Source organism: Neophocaena asiaeorientalis, unplaced genomic scaffold (assembly GCF_003031525.2).
Source record: "Neophocaena asiaeorientalis asiaeorientalis breed wild unplaced genomic scaffold, Neophocaena_asiaeorientalis_V1.1 scaffold606, whole genome shotgun sequence".
Classification (NCBI taxonomy): Eukaryota; Metazoa; Chordata; class Mammalia; order Artiodactyla; family Phocoenidae; genus Neophocaena; species Neophocaena asiaeorientalis.
The window spans coordinates 9,609,006-9,622,708 of NW_020173687.1; the positions used below are offsets into that span (position 1 = coordinate 9,609,006).

At 43.4% G+C, this 13,703-nt stretch overlaps 1 protein-coding gene across 2 annotated transcripts in view; it reads left to right on the forward strand.

Annotated features, from left to right (window-relative positions):
• Nucleotides 1-2,274, forward strand: part of ZFP64 (ZFP64 zinc finger protein) — an 80,090-nt gene extending 77,816 nt beyond the window's left edge. For both annotated transcript variants that reach the window (XM_024750398.1, XM_024750400.1), the window contains one exon: nt 1,082-2,274. In XM_024750398.1, the coding sequence (XP_024606166.1) occupies nt 1,082-1,791 (710 nt within the window). In that variant the 3' untranslated portion in view covers nt 1,792-2,274. The remainder of the gene's footprint in view (nt 1-1,081) is intronic.
• Nucleotides 2,275-13,703: the final 11,429 nt, after the last annotated feature.

Below are 13,703 nucleotides of genomic sequence, written 5' to 3' on the forward strand. Positions count from 1 at the left end.
TTGATACTAGCCACACGATCAACTGGCCCAGGTGGAAGTGGACGTTTATCCACTATAAGGAAGTGGACGTAATCCCAGTGCAGAATTTGGCTCAGATGAACGTCACATACCCAGTCATAATATACATTACCTGTGGTTTGTGTCTAAAGTTTAAAGCAACTAGTTAAAGCATGGGAATTAAGTCAGAATGCAAACCGAACTTAAATGTAAAAATAAAGCTATTTCTCAAGCAGGGAGAAGGTAGTGTGACAAAGAGAAAGGAATCCTTAAACCTCTCAAGCTGATGGACTAAAAGTTGAAGCTGTTACTCATTTTAGAAAGTAAGGCTAGAAGAGTCAAAATCACAACCAACAATGCAGGAGAAGTTTGGGGAAAGGATGGTTATGTAGGATAAGTAAGAATCTCATCTTTTCATACAGTCAGCTGACAATGATATTTAAAGTAACAACCTCCAAAAGAACTAAACCCTTAGCAGTGCCTCCAGGGAGTACAGAGGAGGCTATGGCATTTCATGATTTGTCTTCTCCTGCTGCCATATTCATGAGTTAATTTTATAAATAAAATTCATTCTGCCATTGTGAAACTACAAAACTTTAATAATACAAGCCAGTTAACTGATGTAAAAATACAGGTTAAACACTAAAGTGAGCACATTTATAAGTCTTAACTTGATTTGGAACAGTTGTGTGTAACATAAACCACACCTCTTCCTTCCCTGTCCAAATTTGGGATGTCAAGTTAAGTGAGTTTAGATGTGAAACGGAAGTGTCATGAAGAGTGTGGACTTGGATGCCATGATGCCTGGATTCAAATCCCTGCTGTTTGGCCATGGTCAAATAACTTGACCTCTCTGAGCCTCCATTACCCCATCTATTAAAATGGGGGTAGTAGTACCCACACGTGGGATTGTCGTGAGGATTAAGCGAGTTAATATACGTGGTAAGTGGTGGTGTTACGAGGTGACAAGTCATTGGAGTTCAAAGACCCAGCTACCTCTCTGCGGCCAGGTGTTCTGAGGTGTGTTTGGGGGGAGTTCTGTGTTGCCTGCCTGCTCTAATGGAAACACACCTTCCGTTGCTAGGGGACACCCCCTTCCAGTGCTGGCTCTGTAGCGCCAAGTTCAAAATCAGCTCGGACTTGAAAAGGCACATGATCGTGCACTCGGGGGAGAAGCCTTTCAAGTGCGAGTTCTGTGACGTCCGCTGCACCATGAAGGCGAACCTCAAGTCGCACATCCGCATCAAGCACACCTTCAAGTGCCTGCACTGCGCCTTCCAGGGCCGGGACCGGGCCGACCTCCTGGAGCACAGCCGGCTCCACCAGGCCGACCACCCCGAGAAGTGCCCCGAGTGCAGCTACTCCTGTTCCAGCGCCGCCGCCCTGCGCGTGCACAGCCGGGTCCACTGCAAGGACCGCCCCTTCAAGTGCGACTTCTGCAGCTTCGACACCAAGCGGCCCAGCAGCCTGGCCAAGCACATCGACAAGGTGCACAGGGACGAGGCCAAAACAGAGAACCGGGCCCCGCCGGGCAGGGAGGGGCCCCGAGAGAGCGGTGGGCAGCACGTGGCCCAGATAGTGACCCAGCGGGCCTTCCGCTGCGAGACCTGCGGCGCCTCCTTTGTCAGGGGCGACTCTCTGCGGTGCCACAAGAAGCAGCACAGTGACCACAGTGAGAACAAGAGCTCGGGCTTGGTCACCTTCCCGCCCGAGAGCAGTGCCTCGGGGCAGCTGGGCACCCTGGTCTCCGTGGGGCAGCTCGAGACGTCCCTGGAGCCCAGCCAGTGCCTCTAGTTCCGCCGGAGAGGGTGGGCGGCCGTCCGGAATGCCAGACACGTGCCCGTGCCCGGCCCTCTGCACTCAGGCCTTCGAGCCAGACTTGAGTCACCAGCTGAGGGGACACCTGCTCCAGCGAGGCCGTGGCCCCAGTCACCGTGGCCTGAGGGCAGGCAGGCGCCAAGGCAAAGCTGTGGAGACCCTCCCCCATCCGTGTCCCTGTCTTCCCTCCAAGAATCGTCTAAGCAGGTTGTCTCGGTTCCAAGGGGGGGGGCGTCCATCGAGCACTGCTCCCTCCAATAGGGATAGTTTCTTCGCAATGGATTCCAGTTCTAAAACCAGTCCATCTCCGATGGTATTATGAAACTAATTAGACCACATGGAAAAACTAATACTACGCTCATCTGTAGAGCGGGAAAGGTGAAGGTGATGGCGGGGTACCTGGAGGGTCTGGGGTGGCCGGAAAAGTTCTATTTCTTAACCTGGGTGGTGGTTTATGAGTATTCGCCTAATACGTTTTTTGTGTGGTTCCTTTTATCTGTTGTCTTATAATAAAAAGGCAAGCTCATCTGTAGAATGGTGTAAGAGGGGCACTCCATTTTTATGGTCTTCCATAGACAGGTTATGGTGTGGGGTTCTGTGGTGCTGCCCCGGCCCCGTAGTAATTTCTCTGTAAATGCACGTAGGAGATCTGTGTCTTAGTGCTGTAGTGAAGCGAAATGCAGTTTGATCTGTAGGTGGCGCCAAAGATCAAGCTGACGCTAGCTCAGCCTGTAATTGTGTGTGTTGTGAAATTCAACCTTGGCCTACTTGGGTTCATAAAAAGAGATGAGGGGCCCAGTGGGTCCTGGGCTTGGTTCTGGGACATATGATGCGTGGGAAAGCCTGAGACTAGTGTCTTCATCACGGTAAGCCCTTGGTGTTTGCTGAACCAACAAACGAGAAACCCCAAACCTCTTGTAAATGGACATTTCACTTGACGGAAACTTAGGAGGCCATGGAATGCCGGTGGATATATAATTTATCCAAAGTTGCTTTGTTCTTTTCTTCAAATACAGTCTTTGTTTAATACAAATTCTTGTGTGCCCTCATCAAGCTAAACATCTGTGCTTTTAAAACATTGAATAGATCCATTGTTTTTGATACACTAGAAACAAGGATGTGAAAACATTTTTTTATAGATTGTATGCAGGGGACTATGTCACTTACGAAATAGAGGTACAGAATTTATTTAAGAAATTTTGTTTGAACAAATCTGATTCCGTTTAAGTCTGACTTCAGGCGAGTTACAACGCACTGTTGGATCTTTTTGTGAGAAGAAAAGATGGAAATGATAGCAGAGAGAATTAATCATTTCTTTGCTCTAGAGCTATTTTTGGTTGTTCAGAAGTGTTTTGTTACTGAATGCTGGTGCATTGTACAGATTCTTTAGTCACCGTTCTGCCGTTTGTCAAAGAGTCTTATCTGTGTTTCTGTTCTAGTAACAGAAGGGCTGTTGACCTTTCAAGTGGGAACCGATAGATCGAAATCGTATAGACGTTGCTTGTACTTCTGGTGTTATAGCTCTTCAGATAAACAGGAAAAATATCAGCCTCTTTAGAAGACATTTTTTCACAGCTGTATGGGCATCAAGGGTCTTGGATCCACGCTGGTATCACCTAGCAAATTTGCTTGCCCAGTAGAGTGGAGGTCAGCAAAAAGTTTGTGATCAGATAATATTTAATATAAATAGTAAATATTTGAGGCATTATGGAGCCATTAGGTCTCCTTTGTGACTAAACTCTACACAAAAGCAGCCAGACTATAAGAAAAAGAACATGTCTGTGTTCCAACAAAACTTTATAAAATGAGGATGAGACTTAAAATATACAGCTAGTCACCAAATAAAGCTGGGAAGCAGCCATAGTAGGTAAGAGGCCGCTGACATGGTTTCTGCACCCAGCTCTGTTTCGCAAGGTCAATATGGATCTGAAAGGGGAAATTGATTAATGAATATGTTTGCAGTTTGACATCACCTGGACCAGGGGTTGGCGAACTTTTTCAGTAAAAGGCCAGATAGTAAATTTGGGGGGCTTTGCTGGCCTTAGTCTCTGTTGAAACTACTCAGCTCTGTTCACCTCTGTGGCACAATCATTCAACTCTGCCATTGTCACCGAAGCAGCCGTACATAACAGGTAAGTGAATGGGTATAGCTGTGTGCCAATAAAACTTTATTTACAAAAAGCAGGCCATGATTTGGAGGGCCATCTTTTGCTGACCCCTGAGCTGGGCTGTTAAGTACAGGCAACGGGGTAATTGATGATGGGTGAAAACACAGGAGAAATACTGAGAATGCCAAGTTTCCTGGGATCCCTTTAAGCAAGCTACAGCTTCATGCAAGAGATAGGCAAGTTCCAGCTTGGGCACTGGGAAAAGCTGCGTCCTCTTGATCCTTAGTCAGTGTAGCTATAAAATCTCCAGTGAAGAGTACAGAAATCAAGATGTTACCCTCATGCTCTCCTCTGATTAAGGTTTCTTGCTGCCTTCTAAACATGGTAGAACATGAATTTTTTGTTTGTCCCTGGGTTTAATTTCTTAAAAAGCATGCGCCTCAATTCCTGTTGCTATGTTGTTGTGAGTCCTTACTCTGAGCCAGACACCGTGCTGAGAACGTGACCTGTGTTAACTCATCTACCTCTCCCCGGTGCCGTCCAGAGCTGGAACTAGGGTGAGACAAGGGAGGCATGTGCTTAGGGCACTCAAAACTCAGTAATCACTCGTTTTAAAGCAATATTTTTTTAATTGGCAAACTGTGGCCCACAGGTCAGCTGCTTTGTTTTTGTAAATGAAGTTTTATTAGAAGTTGGCCTGGGAATTAAGGCAGGACCATGCAGGGGCAGACTTGGACCTGTCTTTAAGAGTGTGGTGTTTTTGTTCGTTGCGGATTCTTCTGCGTTACGTTTGGTTTTTAGGAAAATTGCGTTAAAATAGTCACCTTGATCAGTGAGATTTTCGGTGCTACTTTCTATTTGCACCAGAGGGGATTGCCTCAACCACCTCACCCCTGTCTCTGCCTCTTGCTCAGATACGAAGGTGAAGAAACTTCTGTTATTTTGTTAGAGTAATAAGTTGATCTGAGTAAGATGATGACACAACCATCCAAAAGGAGCCTTCTTTTGTTAAAAGGTAACAGGGTTGAGGAGGAAGGAGGTAAGAACAACCCTGCCTCTGGCACTACTGTCTGGCTGACATCCGGCTAGAGATTTGACCTCAGATTCTCAGTTTGCTCGTCTGTAAAATGGGCCATTTCAGGCATTTGGCTTAATGATAAAGTCGACTGGTTGAAAACACCAAAACAGAAATTGGCTCACCTGTGTGTCTTTTTCTCGTTTATTTTGTTTGGGGTCAGGGCATGGGGACAACCAAGAACTAGTACTGTGACCTTATGACACTGGGCATCGTGGTTTCTATCTTACGTCTCAGCCCCGCCCTGCATCTTCAACACATGGTCCAAGGTGGTGGCAACTTAAGCTCCAGCCAAGATAGGAGGGGGAAGCCATCCTCCCTCTTCTTAGCACTGCTAGAAGGTTGCGCATAAACTTATGCTCACCTCTCCTGGCTACGTGGCTGGTCATGTGCCGTGGCTGTGGCAAAGGGTGCTGGGAAATCGTGGCTCTGGAGTAGCCTTGCCGAGTTAAAACCCCACAAGGAGATGCTGAGTCTTGAGTATTCTCTGCCCCTGAGCAATAATGCAGGCTCTTGAAGGCTGGAGATGACTTTGCTATGAAACACCTGGCACGGGTCCCGAACACCCCGGGTATTCTGTACGTGAACGTTTCTGTTTTATCAGGGCTTGTTGGGGCACCCTCTGTCTGTTCTTTGTGCATACTGGCCCATGGCATTCTTCCAAGGCTTTCTGTCCCTCTAGTCCGGTGGGTCTCAACTGTGGCTCTGGGCTGCAGTAGCTGGAAAGCTCTGAGGTATTTGGAATCCGTCTCTGTGGGGAAGGGCCTGGGCATCAGTACTTTCTAAAATCCTGCAGGTGATTCTAACGTGCAGCCAGGTGGGAAGAGCTGCTCCAGTGAAGGAGCAGGGCTGTCTTCACGGGTGCTTGCCGTCTGTGCAGTCACGAAGGGCCTCACACTCGGGTGCATGCTCTGCTTTTGCTGTCTTGGAATTGCATCAAGCCCTGCAAATTACGCAGCCAGTCCTGTGAGGAAAGAAAAACATGCCTAAGAAGGGAGCCTGTGTGCATCACTGGTACAGGAAAGGTCTCAACTTTTGAAAACAAGACTCCTGGCTGGGGCTGGCCAGCCCGGGCTCTGGGTGGGAGGAAGAAGCGCCGTGAACCATGAAGTTCAAGCATTTCCCTGCCGGATTCCATTCAAACCTTACAGTGAATGACATTTGTATTTGCTGTTACAAGAGAAAGCTAATCTTCAGAAAAGTTAACCTGCTCGGTGCAGCTAACAGAGGAAAGTCAGACCCACGTGTGCTGGACTCCCGTGCCTGTGTGTTATTTGCAGCCTGACTCTCCACTTAGACTAGGGTGTCTTCCACTGGCAGAAGTAGGGGAATCGGGGACGGAGCGATTTGAGTTCTAAGTGTCGAGGCAGGAAAACGACAAGATCTTTTGCACGAATGGTGAGGTCGATAGTTGGATTGGAAAAAATTTTGAACATGGGTGTTGTTGGATGATCGGAAAATGTCCCTAGGCTGTCTGCCCACATGCTGGGGGCAAGTATTGCTGGAATGACCCATGTTACATTCCCCCAACAGGCAGGTTACAAAATGGTTGAGCAAATTTTGCTTCGATACTGATCGTTGGTGATAACCGCACTTGAACTCCCAGGAGTATGAGTGGTCACCTGAGCCTGTGCTCAGCCACTCTCAGGGGCCACGTGGATAGGATCTCGTTCATGCCCCACCTTGAGACGTTTCTGTTTTAATAGAGAAGGGAATGAAGGTAAAGAACCCAAGTCCAGCAGTTGGTCAGGATTAGAACCAGTGTCTGCGTCCTCCAAGTGGAGCTCCTTCTAATACCCAGCACCACCTGCTTGGGAGACCTGCCTTAAGGCCAGTTTTCTTCATTGCTTTTTGAGTCATGGACCCCTTTGTGAGTCCAGTGGAATCTCTGAATCCCTTCTCTGAGTGATGTTTAAAAGAATAAAACAAAATGTATAGGTTTGCCAAGGAAAACAGTTATATTGAAATAGTTATCAAAATATTTCTTGGATTATGGGCACTTTTATTAGCATTATATTAAATGAAGGCTGTAGCAGCAGACCTAGTTAGTAACCATAGTTGACCCTTGAACAATGCAGGGCTTAAGCTTAGTCTAATTTATAGTCGGCCTTTGGCCTTCCATGTCCGCAGTTCCTCCATGTTTGTGGATTCAACCAGCCACGACATGTAGTACTGTAGTATATTTACTTTTGAAAAAAATTTAAAAACCTGCGTGTAAGTGGACCAGTGCAGTTCAAACCTGTGTTGTCCAAGGGTCAGCCATACTCTTAATTTTGAAGGAGAGATGCACATAAATGTTTTTTCAAGATAGCTACAGCAACCAGAATGTTATATGAAAATAACTGATTTCTTTTGCTGACTGAATCACTGGTCCTGTTAATGCTTCTGTGGTTTGGTACCTGCATCCCAAACTGACAAATGCTCAATTTCAGTTAGAGGCGAGTGAAATAAGATTCATCTTCTTTCCCATCCAAATCCCTGGACCCTCTAAATTCTATCCATGGTCCCTTTGCTGCTAGGTTAAGACCTCTGATGCTAATGGAATTTCTGGGGTCTGGTTTTCTTGGTAAAATTTGAACTTGCAGTTCTTTTCCATCATAACTAGATCTAGTAGCACCAGGACTTAAATATTTACCCCTGCCTCCCCTCACCCACCTGCCAAAAGACCTTGCATTAGGAGGGATTCACCGAACAAGGCTCTTTGTAATGCCTACGTACAGCCCTTTTCTGATAAACTGTTCTTAAGATGGCTCAATTCTCACCTGCTAGTTTGAGGGACTTTGGCCTATAGAAAATAGACAGTGTATGTTTGTCAAACAATTCTGAAATTCTCGAGGCATTACACATACTCACGTGCTCTCACACTGCACCACCTATTTCTGGAAAGGTCACAACGGACTGGCTTCAGCCTAAAGCTAAGGGTAGGGTTTTTACCCAAGGCTGAGAGAGTAGCACATGAATAACAGCAGATAATTCTAGTATTCAGTGCAGGGTTATCTGCACTTGTTCATTTTAAGCATCCTGGGAGGGAAATGGTTATTTCAATTGTATTGGTGGTTACTTGTGGACTTGAAACAATCTACCTTCATTACTTTTAGTTTTGATAAATGATCCCTTTATACTTAAGAGAAATTCACGTCCTGTGTGTAATTCTTTCAAAACACATAGACATCTCTAGATTTTGAGAAAAAACTGGACATATTTGCCTCTTATTTAATTGTCCATTTGTCCCTCATTGCAAGGAGACATTTCTAACATCGATATCTGAGGGAATCAATGGTACAGACATCATTTAGAAATTGTCTTTAAAAGAAAAATCTTTATTCCAGATACTCATTTCTCTCCTGACCCTAGCCCAGTCTCCAGCCCAAAGGCCAGCAAACATTTCTGTAAAGCTGGTAGGAAATATTTTAGGCTTTGCAGGTCGTACGGTCACTTGAAACTGCTCAACTCTGGCCTCACAGCACAAAAGCAGCTGGAAGTGGTACGTAAAGGAATGTGCGTGTGTTCCCGCAAATCTTTACGGACACCGAAATTGGAATCTCATGTAATTTCACATCACAAAATATTTTTAATTTTCTCAACCGTTTAAAAATCCAAAAATCCTTAGCTCGTGGATTATACAAAAACAGGTGATAGGTTATATGAGAAACACAGGGCAAAGTATACAAGGAATCTCTGTTACTTTTATAACTACATGTGGATCTACAATTATCTCAATAAAAATTTCACTTAGAAAAATAAACTAACAGGTAGTTGGCTAGATTTAGCCCCCAGGCTGTAGTTTACTACCCCTGCCAGTCAGAACAGCTTATTAAAATATGATACATAATTTTAAACTGCTCTCCTATTTCTTGATTGTTTTTGACGTGAATGGAATGTTTGAATAGGATTTTTTTCTGACGTGTGCTGTCTCCAAATATTGGTTTTATATTACAGTTCAAATACAAAAGCCTTAGCCGTGTAGCTGTTGTAATTAAAGATTCTAGTGTGGCTTAAGTATCTATCTAAGTGATACTAAGCAAATTTACATTTGTCAAATGTTCACTTAACTAAAAAGCTCAGCATATCCTCTCTCTGAAATATGAAAGTCATTTATAAGAAGTCCTCAGTCCTAAAATGTTTTCTTTTAAAATAATAATCTTGACATTTTTTTTAAAAATGTGCAGTGAAAAGTCTCTCCTTTCACAGCCCCTCATTTTCCCTTTCAACAGGCAGTCACCATTAGCAGTCGGTGTCTATATCTATAAACGTTTTGGTTTAAAATTGGTCATCATGGCTGTCTTTTGGGGTTGGCTCCCCAAAATCATAATGATAGTAGCTGCCAGTGCCAAAGGGTGCGTGAACCTCACAAACGTCTTGACTCCATACAGCAACTCTCCAGAGCAGGTGACGCTGGCCCCATTTTACAGATTGAGCTCTTGAAGGGCAGAGTCATCGGACACAAGTGGGTCATGGTGTTTGCATGGTTTTGTGGTTTGATGAAACAAAACCCTCCTGTTGCTGAGTGGCTGTTGGTATGGAGGTTGGATGAGACATTGGAAAGATAAGCTACCTTCCGGTATTGAAAGCGTTCAGTTCTTAAGAGCTGACACTATTGTAAAGTGAGTTTGTCTTCTTATTACAAAAGCAACATGTGGTCACTGGAGGAAATGTAGAAAAGCAAAATAAAAATTAACCTGTAGGGGCTTTCCTGGTGGCGCAGTGGTTAAGAATCCACCTGCCAATGCAGGGAACACGGGTTCAAGCCTTGGCCTGGAAAGATCCCACATGCCATGGAGCAGCTAAGCTTGTGCTCCACAACTACTGAGCCTGTGCTCTAGAGCCCGCGAGCCACAACTACTGAGCCCGCGTGCCACAACTACTGAAGCCCATGCACCTAGAGCCCATGCTCCGCAACAAGAGAAGCCACTGCAGTGAGAAGCCCGCGCACTGAAAAGGAAGAGTAGCCCCTGCTCTCCGCAACTAGAGGAAGCCTGCACACAGCAACGAAGACCCAACACAGCCAAAAATAAGTAAATAAATTATTTATTTTAAAAAAAATTAACCTGTACTTTAGCCATCACAGCATCTTGCCGTTGGGGACACCTCTAACCCAAGGCAGGTAAGGAAGTTTTCCATCGTCAGTGCTATGATGAAAAGCTTTGTGGAGAACTGTCGAATGCATCCTCATTTCCTGAAGATGAGCTTTGAATGTAGCAGGGTAGTTAAGAGCCCAGAGGCTGCATTCGGAGTACCTGGCTGGAATTCTGGCTCTGTCATTTCGTTAGTTGCATGACCTTGGTCATATTAAGACCCTCTGCCTCATTTTTTTAAATCTATAAAATAATCGTAGTACCTACCTCATAGAGTTGTCATGAAGGTTAAATAAGTTAATCTATGTAAAGAGCTAGAACAGTGCCTGGCACATGCTAAGCACCAGATTGGACTAGCTAATCATAATTTATATTTTTTAATGAGTAGTTAATACTGCCAACAATTCTCAATTACCCAGGAGTTTCCTTAATCCTCAAATTGGTATGCGTGACTTTGGAATTAATTACATATTTTATGAATTGGATTTACTTTCTTAATAGTAATTTCTGATGCACCTACTTGAATCAGGACAAACCAACACAGACCTTGCCATTTATCCTCTTCTCTTTGGTCAAGTAAAAAATGCCTGTACTTTGAAAATACATAGACATATTAAGTGAACACAATGGAATAGAAATCGCCTGTTCGTTGTAAACAAAATTTAATTCTACAGCCAGATAGTGGGAAAGAATATTCTTATGCCTTGCTAGAGGGAGATTTTGAGGGGGACCAATTTGGTGATATCTACCAAAATATTAAAATGTGAGTTCCCTTTGACCCAGCAATTATTCTTATAGGAATTTCTCCCGTGGAATTAATTCAAGTATGCAATTGAGTATGTTCAAGGATGTTCAGAGCAGTGTTGTCCACAAGAACAGTTAGCAGGATACAACCAGGTGTCCATGAGAACAGGGCTGGTCAAATAATGATACAGCCATGCAGTCCTGACCACGCATCACTAAAAAAAAAAATGTGGTTGACCCATGTGTGTTGAGATACAAGTGGTTGGGGGTCAATTATTAAGTAAACTTAAGTTGCAGAATACTCTGTACAGTTTAATCTCCATTGGTGTTTTTTTAAAAAAGTTATATACATGAATATTGTCTTAAAGGATATGAAATAACTTTAATGGTGGCCGTCTCTGGCAAGTGAAGCAGGCGTGGGAAAGAGTGGAGAGCTTCTATTGCTTTACTAAAATCTATTCTGTTAGGCTTTTTACAACAAGCAAGTATTACAAATAAAAATAACTTTTAAATTTATCTTAGAGGTTCTCATCCACTTCGCCAGTTTATTCACTTTGATGCCCAGTTCTAAATATAAATGATACATTAAATGTGTAAAGTCCTTTGGAATTTAAACATTCTATGAACATCTCATCTCTTGTGTTTTGCTTCTTCTACACTCTTCCTCCGCACCTATAGCCTCCTACCCACCTTGGACACTTTTTAACCTCGTTTTCTGGAAAATACTGAAAAGAGTTCTTTAAATGCAGTTTATGAATTGCACAGAAAGTCTTTCAAAATGTGAGCGTGGAAGAATTGATCACCTTCATGGGTTTCTTTGTTATTTTCTGGCATTCTAACTTCAGGATAAAATAGGAATTTACCCAGTTAGAGCAGTAGTCATTTCAGCAGCTGACCTTGTTTCTGCCCAAAAAATTCAGTCACAGAGTAGATCTATTCCCTGATTTCATCTGTAACTCACCTTGCACTCCTGTGCTTTCCTTTAACAAAATATTCTCAGAGAACGTGACCACACCTCTGGAGAACAGGGAATATTGTGCTGGGGGCAATACAATGCACTACTGATATTTCACTCCAAAAGAATATATTGATCTTAATGTTTTAATTTAAAACTATTGCAATACAGTCAACCATTTTTATCATATTAAATTCATGCTTAGGGCTTCCCTGGTGGCACAGTGGTTGAGGGTCCGCCTGCCGATGCAGGGGACACGGGTTCGTGCCCCGGTCCGGGAGGATCCCACATGCCGCAGAGCGGCTGGGCCCGTGAGCCATGGCCGCTGAGCCTGCGTGTCCGGAGCCTCTGCTCCGCAGCGGGAGAGGCCACAATGGTGAGAGGCCTGCGTACCAAAAAAATAAATAAATAAATTCATGCTTATAGAAAATTTGGAAAGTACAAAATAATACAGAAAACTACCTGTAATCTAGTCCCAAATCCATAGGCAACAGTTGCTAACATTGTACTCTATTTTCTTAGTCTTTTGTTCTGCTTAGTATGTTTTTACATCACTGTGTAATACATGCTAATGTCTGCAGAATTCGAAATTTTTATTTTCCCCTCTTTGTAACCTAATATGGTATTTCTCCATGTTGTCAAAACTACGTATAAATGGTACTTACCATTACTCCCTTGGTGGACATTTGGGTTTCTTTTCATTTTTTTATTCTTAAAAACAATGCTGCTTTTATCACAATGCATAAAGCTCTTTCCATATATAGCATTATTCAGCTAGATTCCCAGAAATTGAATTACTAGGTCAAAAGTCATGAACAGTTTAAAGGCTCTTGCTAAATGTTACCAAATTGCTTTCCACAAAGGTTGTACCAGTTTACCCTCATCAGCAATGCTGAAAGGCCAAGTTGACTTTCTCCTTCTCCAAAACTGTGTTATTTTGTTAAGTACAATGCTAATTTAGATAAGCTGATTATCATTATCGCATTAGTGGAGGACTTTTTAAAACTCCATCCATGATCGTATTTTTGCATTAGTTAAGTGATGTGTATTAAATTTTAAAATGGCAAAAAATATCACAAGTGTCCTGATGACCAGGTATCAATTTGCAAGTATAAAATCCACCAACCCCTTAATCCAGCATCAGAGTAGGCACTGTATAGGCATAAAATCGCTTGAAATTTCACCACTAATAATAATATATATAATATAATAATGTCATTACTTAGCACATAATTAGTGCAGTAACCAGCAAAAAGGAGAATTATTAAAAATCTGGACTGTTTGCCCAGGGATGTTAGGAATTTATACCATGTGCCTTGGTTAGTGTCATCAATATGTATATAAATCGTAGGACTCAGCAAATGCTGTAACTTCTAATTGGACGATGACGTTCACGATGACCAAAGCTCCCAGCATAATTAGTTTTTGGTGATGAGTCTGCTTGAAAACTGCCAGGCAGGGAACCATTTCCAATGAATTATCTTTCACTGCTGATAGCCTCACAGACTGTTTCTGTTCCTGTATTTAAATGTAAGTCTTGAAAGCTGAACACAGCCGTGATCAAGGAAGGGGATGGGGTGGGCACCACAAAAAAATAAATGCAGAGCTTTGCCCGATTTTCAGTAACTGAGGGCAACCTAAAAATTGGAAATGCTGCAGTTGAAAACCCCATGTCAGAAAATGAATGGGAGCCTTGGGATGGGGTAGGGAGATGGAGGGAAGCAGTTCCTTAAAATTGGACATATTTAAAAGGAAGGAAAAAGAAATGCTTATCTAGTGTCTCCTAAGGGCTACTCCTCGTGCCCTCATTGCTATATCATTTAGTTATTTGGGAAAAGATTCAGGATTGCTGCAAAGTAGCTTAGTTTAAGAATAGCCAAAAATGGGTGATATGAATAATCCTTCAGTGATTAAGGGCTTAAGAGGGCATG